This window comes from Electrophorus electricus, chromosome 4 (assembly GCF_041902795.1).
Source record: "Electrophorus electricus isolate QZ-2024a chromosome 4, ASM4190279v1, whole genome shotgun sequence".
Taxonomy (NCBI): Eukaryota; Metazoa; Chordata; class Actinopteri; order Gymnotiformes; family Gymnotidae; genus Electrophorus; species Electrophorus electricus.
Window position 1 is genome coordinate 10,478,457 of NC_137500.1, and position 9,711 is coordinate 10,488,167.

General features: G+C 38.3%; 1 protein-coding gene across 2 annotated transcripts; it reads left to right on the plus strand.

Annotated features, from left to right (window-relative positions):
- Positions 1 to 401: 401 nt before the first annotated feature.
- Positions 402 to 9,682, plus strand: tph1a (tryptophan hydroxylase 1 (tryptophan 5-monooxygenase) a). Of its 2 annotated transcripts, XM_035536497.2 has the most exons (13): positions 402 to 443; positions 612 to 707; positions 3,913 to 4,067; positions 5,602 to 5,739; positions 5,913 to 6,096; positions 6,304 to 6,404; positions 6,526 to 6,593; positions 6,719 to 6,915; positions 7,063 to 7,198; positions 7,535 to 7,661; positions 8,054 to 8,149; positions 8,357 to 8,490; positions 8,710 to 9,682. In XM_035536497.2, the coding sequence occupies exons 3-13, from the start codon at positions 3,972 to 3,974 to the stop codon at positions 8,882 to 8,884; spliced, it is 1,452 nt and encodes a 483-aa protein (XP_035392390.1). In that variant the 5' UTR covers positions 402 to 443; positions 612 to 707; positions 3,913 to 3,971; the 3' UTR covers positions 8,885 to 9,682. The 2 variants fall into 2 exon arrangements, with proteins under 2 accessions (XP_035392390.1, XP_081568427.1); XM_081712301.1 differs by lacking the exons at positions 402 to 443; positions 612 to 707; positions 3,913 to 4,067 and adding an exon at positions 4,758 to 4,885.
- The last annotated feature ends 29 nt before the right edge of the window (positions 9,683 to 9,711 follow it).

Sequence of the window (9,711 nt, forward strand, 5' to 3'; positions counted from 1 at the left end):
ATAGGTTTGTATTGACTCCGGACAATCCACATAGTTTCTGTTTCCCCAACACTGTGTTGTAGCTAGCAGCATTGAAACTAATTATTCAAAGGGTCACAGAGCACATCAAACTGATGAGAGCTCAAACTGATGAGACCAGTCTATGACATACCTCCTTAATGATCAGAACTGTGTGTGTGTATGAGCTGTTGACAAAGGCCATGGTTTTGGATCTCTTATAGCCCTCTATCACACAAATATTAAAAATGACTAGAAGCAGCTAACTTGTCATGCCTGAGAATGTAAAGCATCATGATTCCTCTGTCTTAAAGATTTTACTGTGTTTTTTCTGGTTGCTTCCACCGGAGGTCACGTGTCCGTGGGATGTAGGTAATCTCACAGTGACTGATCAGCATCCAGCAAAGCAACTAGCACCTACTCTATAAATCCAGTGCATGCAATGGGTGAGGATTTTTTAAAACCTTTTTCTCCTCATTTAGAGTAGATAGGAAAGCCTGAGCTCTGTCGTAATGATCACAGTGACGCAATAAAAACCCTTATTAAGGACCGGCAGTAGATGTGGCCTGGTGTTTCTCTGGTCCATTACCAAATTACGTCATTCTTCCCTCCAGATCCCTGGGGATACTGCTTTGATCCTCTTTACCCTCCCCATACAGGCCCCTCAGCTGTTCTCTCATGCTGATGTGAGTTTGTTTGTCTTTCCCCAGGTGAGTTTCATTATTGTTACTTAGTTTACACATTTCCACCCACGGCCCATCCACCCTAATAAACATACACACTTGTAGCAGCATTTCCTAACACCATCACACTGGGAGTTTTGGGGACAGAAATAAATGTTAAGACAGTTCCTACAATGAAAATATGTAATGGTAGGGCTTAAACATAATAAAAATGTGTTGGTCCATCTTATTACACTTTGTGATTTAAATGTGGATTTTTATTAATAACTCTTGCCCCAATTTGTGGTGTCAGTGAATCAGAGATCAATTATACAGTCACCAAATGCCAAGCTTTGGTCTAAGCAACTCTTGTGTTACCACTGCAATGTTTCTAAGAGAAACAGAATCTACCTAACTAGCAGGACGTTACCCCAGTCTGTCTAGTGTAAGTCTGGTATCCAGTCACAGGAGCTGAATGCCAGACTGTAAGGATTGTACTTCCCAAATTTAATCAGAATGTGTCCTGTCCCATGAGAGCAGACAATACCCTGAATCATGTTTACAATAATGTTACTGAAGCATACAGGGCCATGTCCCCTCCAAACCTCAGGCAAATCCTGCTCCTAATCTCCAAATACATCCTCATCATCAAACATGAATTCTTGTGAAGACTGTAAAAAGTGTGGCTAGATGGAACATACTCTTCTCCACAGTACCTTTTTGAACACACAGACCAGAACACATTTGCCTCCAAAGCCATCCTGGATTCCCACATGTACATTAATACCTACACCAACTCTGGTCTAGCCCACATCATCAGCTGTGTTGATAACCACCACCAATCACCATAAAGAGTATTAAGACATTCTAAAAAGCTTTGGATTAACAAAGAGGTTCTTCTTCAGGGGCAGCCAGAAAAGGGGAAATTGGAGAGCCAAATATAATTACAAATTAAAGATTGAGGACAACTTCAGTAATTCTGACTCTCAGTGTATGTGGTGTAGTATTCAAACTCTTAACTACATACCAAGCAGCAATTCACCTTCAATCACTGACCCCTCCCTACTTGATGAGCTAGGGTTAGGGTTAGGTTTAGGGTTAGGGTTTCTATGCTTGCTTTGACCAGAGTAACACAGAACATCCCATCAAATCAGCACTCCAACCACCCTATGACCTGTTACTCACACCCTCCATCAGTGATGTCTCCTCCACCTTGAGTATAGTGATTGCGTGGAATACTGCTCACCCTGATGGCATCCCGGACCGGGTGTTTTGAGTGTGTGCTGGTGTTTAGAGTCTGTGCTGAACAGCTGGCTGGGATTTTCACAGACATTTTGAACCTGTACCTTGCCAAAGCAGTCGTTCTCACATGCTTAAAGACAGTGACTGTTGTACCACTTCTGGAACATTTTTCTGTCACTATCCTGAATGACTTCTGTCCTGTTGCCCTCTCCTTGTCCTCTTTTTTCTGAAATTGGACCCTGGAATTTCTTACTAAAAGACCAGCCTGTTAGGCTTGAAGCCACACCTCCTCCAGTGAGAGCATACTGACCAAATGGATCACAGTGTGATATGGCCACTGCTTAGTCTCTAACCAGAAGACACTTCAGGGGCTGATGAAAATCCCCCAACACATCACTGGTACCCAGCTACCCTCTGTTGTGGACATTCATCAGAAACACTGCCAATAGATCATGAAAAGCATCATTTAAGGATATTTTCACTCAATCTGCACACCATTCGGTCTCTTTCCTTATTGATTACTTTATCTGGTTACCTTATTCCTTCTGTACTTTTAGCCTATTATTTATATCTACATATAAATTATATGTAACACTTTCTCTACTATCATTCCATTTTGCATTATGACTGTTGTACTGTACTGTCTGGATTACCTTAATCTATCCCTGATCTATGTTCTGGTGCATGGTCACTGTTTTATCTTGGATTAGTTTAATCCAGGTCTCTGGACTGATTTACCAGTTGTATCCCATTTGTACTTTGATGTCATTCTGACTTTATCTTCTTTTGCACTACATATTGCTACTTGCTATTTTGCCAACTATTTTGTTGGCTTCGTACATGTGCTCTGCTAAATAACAATAAAGATGAATCTAATCTAATCTAACCTAAAAAATCCAAGACAGGGCAAGTGGTTGGATCATATGGATTACATGGGCCCTGTCCTCTCCCACATTTGGGGTTGAAAACAGGATGTGACGTGGCCCGACTGATCTCTCATATGTCACTACTTAAATTAAATGTCAAACTACAGATGCCACAGATGAAAATCTTTATTGTTTACATGTTATATGTTTGTATGAACAAAGGAAAATTATTTGCAAAATATTATCACCAGCAACATAACTCAAAATTTTGGGACCCCACCATAAGAAGCAGAGTGGAGGCCCTTTAAACATTTTTTTTATTATTTAGTATTTTTTATTTTACCTCAGGGGGTGGCGGGTGCTGTCCCAAACTGTGAATAAACTGTCACAGAACTTTTGTTACAATTTGAGTTTCATTTTTTTATTATTATTATTATTTCTATAGCAACTAATTAGCATTTTGAGCCCTTTAAATGGCCAATACATTTCCATAGACTAATTTATGGACAAATAGGCATAAAAACCTTTGCTTCTTATAGAGTGACTGTGGTCAGTTAAAAAACAAAAAACAAAAAAAAACAACAACTTTGAATTAAGCACAGTGGAGGGGGGTGAAGGATATAGATTAGTGAGGATGTTAGGAAGATGCATGTACAAAGTGCAATAATGTACGGAGTAGTCCCGGCCCATTCCCCCAAACATGCTCACAGACACTTAATGTCTTTTTTCTTTCTTTGTTTTCAAACAATTTATATCAATATACTACTGCATTTTAACACCTTTAAAATGCAGTTCTACTCTTCATTGTTCTATATCAATTTGTGTTGTTGTAGAACCAAAATTAATCCTCCAGATTAAAACCATTCCTAATTTATGTTTAAACAGCACAGGACTGGAGTTCTGCTTTTCAGACTCAAGTGTGACTCGAGACCCCAGCAGTCTCGAACTAGTATTTGCATACTGCTCTTTTTTTGTGAAAAGGTCTCTCGTGAATGTCTCTCGTGAATGTCCCCATGACGTGAGCAAAGCTTTCCATTTGCTGTCCTAATAAAGGTTATCGGACTGCCCGTCCGGAGTGTAGCTCCCCCTTCACTGGTTTTCATAAATACTAAAACGCACTTCCTCATTATTCTATTCCATCTCAGGTAAACTAACAGAGATACCAGATTACAGGCAAATAAATACTAGTCTTAACGAACTCAGAATGTACTCGACCAAAAGTGAGGGACCGCGCAGAGGAAGGTCATTTGACTCAACGAACATTGGGTTAACTTTCGAAGAAAAGCAACTTAATAATGAGGTAAGACATTGCAGTTACTTATGCCTGTGTTCATGTTGCATAGGCCAACTGATATTACACTTTTTCCAAACTAATTATTGAATGTGGGAATAGCCAAATTCGAGAAACAAACCTAATATTTTTTCTTTATTCTGCTAAAACACAATATAACAGTTTATTATAAGCAGGTGTTCTTGGTTTTATCACGCATCAAGATAGGTCGCCGTTGAAAATAAAGCAGTTAATCCGAAACAGTGTAATAAGAATATACGTGCCTCGGGCGATTAGAAGGTCAAGAACGCAACGTTCCTGAGTAAACACTTTCATGAAAATATTGAGGATAGGATAAAAGGTAGACGAATTACAATGATAGAATGAGTATCGTACAATAAATGATGTATCACATGTAAAATTAAACGGGTTTAGGAGGACGTCAGAGGTTATAGAACGTTTATTTCGTTTCCCGTCAATCCACTATATTCCAGCACATCCATGTTTTTACATGGAGAAATTTGACAGTGAATCCTTTCCGGCTACCTGGGACTATGAAGGGACAACTAATTTAATTTTCCTTAGAGAAATGCGTGTAGAACAGCGATGAATTGCAAATCCCGTGTTAGATTAAGGTAAGACTGTGCTAATAATAGGCTTCCTCGTTATCTAAATGGGATTGGTCAGGAGCCTCTGTGAGACAGTCTTTGTTGAACCAAGACGGTGTGTCTGCCCCGTGAGACCGACCCTGAGACCTTCTTAGTGCACTAATGCTGTCACGAATCCTATTTGGAGGAAGACACGGGCAGCAACAGATAATATCCCCCAAATTCGCGCAATTAAAAATGGTTTGTATACGAGAAGTGTTTTAAGAAATGATGAAAATGTGGCTTTTTGTCTTTACTGAAAGAAGAAAAATATGATAAAATAAAACACTTTGAATACGTCTGAATTTAAACCTCCGTTATTAGAATTCATGTTTATATTTGTAGATTCTTTGTAACCTTAAGTATTTGTGACTTGTTAAAACAGCTCCAAATGTGTAGCTTTTGCCTGCCTTTTAATACCTGCGTATCTTATGCTGATAACGACTGGTGCTGACCGACAGTTCGTGATACTAAACTGACGCAAAGAATGATTATCTTAAGTACTTTTAATAGGACAAAGACACTCTGTGTGTTCTATTTAGTATCTTTACAAGACAAATTAGCTAATCAAGTTTACAAGTAGCAAAGGTAGGTTGGTTACCTGGCTGTGTTATTCTACCCGGAATTAAGGAACGAACCGGACGTCGAATTGCTTATGTGCGGTCTTATGTGACGAAGTATTTGCTAATGCATTTCGCTTAATTCTCACCGATCTGTGCGCGTAAAAGTGTGGGAGAGATAAGTGTAGAAGTGTGCAAGCCTGCTTTACTTGATGTTGGGGGCAAAACTGGTAGAGCACAAAAATAGGCCTTTTCAAAGTAATCAATAAATCACAATATTTATTTGATTGCTATTAACAATTTAATAATTATACATCCAGACATGATTTGCTACGGATTTTTGTGTGTCTTTTACAGATGAACAAATCTGCCTTTCCTAAGATACATGAGAACAAAGATAACAAGATTGTATCTGCAGAGAAAGGTCGCGTAGCTGTTGTATTCTCTCTAAAAAACGAAGTCGGTGGGCTCGTCAAAGCACTAAAACTATTCCAGGTAATTTTGCTGGTATTATTAAAATAAATCATTTTGTATTATCATTTTCCCCACCATTATTGTTAGAATTTTCTTAAATATGGGGAAAAAAAACTTGATTGATATTAACAATAATTCAGCTACATCTGACATATTTTTTATTCGTTTCTTTTCTTTGCAATAAATGCAACTAGGAAAACCAGGTCAACCTTGTTCACATCGAATCCAGAAAATCTCGAAGGCGGAATTCGGAATTCGAGATTTTTGTGGACTGCGACAGTAACCACGAGCAGCTTAACGAGATCATACATCTGTTGCGAAAGCACGTAAACATAGTCGAAATGGATGCACCTGATAACCGCTTACCCGAGGAAAACGGTATGTTTTAATTTTATATATATATATATATATATATATATATATATATATATATATATGTGTGTGTGTGTGTGTGTGTGTGTGTGTGTGTGTGTGTGTGTGTGTGTGTGTGTGTGTATGTGTGTACGTGTAGAGAGAGAGAGAGAGAGAGAGAAACATTTTGCATTTATGGAAAGACTTCAGAGAGGCTATGTTATTTTTCTGTAGAACTGGATGATGTACCCTGGTTCCCCAAAAAGATCTCTGATTTGGATAGATGTGCAAATCGTGTGTTGATGTATGGATCAGACCTGGATGCAGACCACCCGGTAAACACTGATTTATGGTCTGAACCATAAAGCCAGGGCTTTCCAAAGAGTAAACATAAATTAATCATGTCCCTTCACATGTCCCCTCATGTACCTTCACATGTGTTTTGTTGTTCGACAGGGCTTTAAAGATAATGTCTACCGCAAACGTAGAAAATATTTTGCAGACTTGGCCATGGGTTACAAGCAGTAAGTAACTTGCTCAATAATATTCTAGAATTGTATATGAGTCAGGTTCCCACAAACATTTCATCTATGTGATGAATAAAGTGACATCATTCCTAATGAAATTTTGCATTGTTCCCCATGCCAAGTGGAGATGCCATTCCACGCATTGAGTTCACAGAGGAGGAGGTGAAGACGTGGGGGGTTGTGTTCCGTGAGCTTAACCATCTCTACCCCACTCACGCCTGCTGTGAGTACCTGAACAACCTGCCACTGCTCATCAAGTACTGCAAGTGCAGAGAGGACAACATCCCCCAGCTGGAGGACGTCTCACGTTTCCTACGAGGTGCCACATTTTGAATCCTCGGCACTGACTTTGCATGTGGGAGTGTGTGTGTATATGTAGGTGAGTTTAGATTATGTTATACTTGAGGACTGTGTAAAACCACTGCCCAGGACCTCTATAGTTGGGATTGTGCTTTTGTATCTTCAGAACGGACTGGATTCACCATTAGACCTGTAGCAGGATACCTCTCCCCCAGAGACTTCCTGGCAGGTCTGGCCTTCCGTGTGTTCCACTGCACACAGTACGTGCGACACAGCTCAGACCCACTCTACACACCTGAACCGTAAGTATATAATTCACTTTTAATAACAACATGGGTATATGTGTAAATATTGACCATCTGGGGTGTAAGGATCTCTCAGGGAAGCTGGACGTGTATACAGGACAAACTTTACTTAAGCTGGTAAATCAAAGCCAAATTGGGGAAGGTAAACTACTAAAGGTTAAACAGAAGATTATAAAACTTGAAAAGACATGGTTCAATATACTGCAGTGTAACAGAAATTTTGAAAACAAGTTTAGTCTTTTTGGACAGAGAATTTGAAACCCCTGAAAGGGATCATGATTATATATGTATGTGTTCTGACTCAGGTGAGCGCTGTGCTAATTTGTGTTTCAGAGATACCTGTCATGAATTGTTGGGTCATGTGCCTCTTTTGGCTGAGCCCAGCTTTGCACAGTTCAGCCAGGAGATTGGACTTGCCTCACTGGGAGCATCTGATGATGAAGTTCAGAAACTTGCCACTGTGAGTAACTATTCTTAACTACCTTATTAAAGATTTAAGCATCTTTTATGTCTTATCACCTCACCAACTCAGTGGTTAAGGTACTTAACTTGTACCTGGAAGGTGGCCTGTTCAAGCTCCACCACCGCCAAGTTGCCACTGTTGGGCCCAAGAGAAAAGCCCTTAACTCTCAAGTTATATTCAGTTATAATTGTAAGTTGCTGTGAATAAATACATCAGCAAAATGCCTTAAATGTAATGGGTGAAAAGTTATATAATTGAATATATAATGACCTATATAGTGACTGCAGCCTGTATGCTGTCATATCCTGAGTTATCAGTACCAGAGACATATGTTCAGACTGCATCAAGTCTGCAAAGTTAATGTTGACTGAAATGCTGTTGTTCTTTAGTGCTACTTCTTCACCGTGGAATTTGGGCTGTGTAAGCAGGAGGGTCAACTTAGAGCCTATGGGGCAGGCTTGCTGTCCTCCATCAGTGAGCTAAAGGTAAAGCTTCATATTTGTACACACAGATGCACACTCAAACACACACAAATACACATCTGAACTAACATAATTTCATCCTTATTATAACATAATTTCTAACATAATTTCATCCTTATTTTTCGATTCATAGACCTTGCTTTAATGTTTGATAAAATAGTTCTAGTTTCAGCACATGTAATTTGCTTGATCAAATCTTTTCTCCCACAGCATGCTCTGTCAGGAAATGCCCAAATTATACCCTTTGACCCTCAAGTCACATGCAAACAGGAGTGCATCATAACCACATTCCAGGATGTCTACTTTGTGTCAGACAGTTTTGAGGAGGCCAAAGTCAAGATGAGGTATGTGAGGTTAAAGAAGAACAAGAAAGTATTATTATTATGGAATCAACAAAATTTGAATATGTTTTTTGGAACATATGTATTGTGGAATTTGATATCCGTTTTGCCCTTAAGATATCTGCCAATTCATACTTTTTTGAAAACATTTCATGCAACTCCTGCTATTCTATATGCAATTCATCGTTTTAGCCCAAACTAAAATAATTTTCAACATTTCAGGGAGTTTGCAAAGACAATTAAGCGACCTTTTACAGTGCGCTATAACCCCTACACGCAGAGCGTGGATGTCCTGAAGGACACACCAAGCATCAGCAGTGTGGTGGAGGAGCTGAGGCATGAACTGGACATCGTGGGAGATGCCCTGAGCAGACTTGATAAACAGCTGCAGGACTGAAAGACCTTAGTTCATCTTTTATGTATTCCATCAAAGAGCAAACACACTAAAGCTTCATGATTCTGAGTTAATCACATTGTAGGCTACATTAAATTCTAAAATGATTTTAACTGGTGATCTTTTGAAATGATGTGCACTGTTGTGTTTTTGTTTTTTTTATTCAAAGTTAAATTATTTATCTAATGACAATACTTCTTTATTTGTTTTTAATGTATTTGAATTTCCATCCCCATATTATTCATTTTTACCCATAATGATTATGCAAGGGTATAAAATATTCTTTCATGATAGTGTTATGTGTTATATTATTATATTATTATGTTACAAAATACCATTTTGAGAAAGTGGTGTTTGCTCTAGTCAAAATGTATTTGTGATTTCAGCTTTGTGCATATAATTTCATTCACCTTGGCATTATAAGGTACCTAATACAAAAAAAAAAAGACAAAAAAGATATTAAACTTGTAACTTTAGTATAATATTTTTTTCTCAGTACACAATATTAGAGGAGAAGGACAAGTGTGTATAATGTTTTTTTCAACATCAACCTAATTCTATCAGCTTTTTATGTTTATATTTCTTATGCCTTGCCATGTCATTTCCTGTGTTGCATCATGTGTATGCTTGATAGCATTTTTCATAATACAAATAGAACTTGTATTTATATATAATATATATTAAACGTTGCTAAAAAAAAACCTTGGACTTTAGGTTTACAATTCTTAGGAGAATGTGCTATAAAGTGTGTAGTGTAGAGGCTTATTATAATTAAAATTCCTATTTTTATACTGCAAAAAATCCATGTCGATTTTTTTTTATTTGTCTGG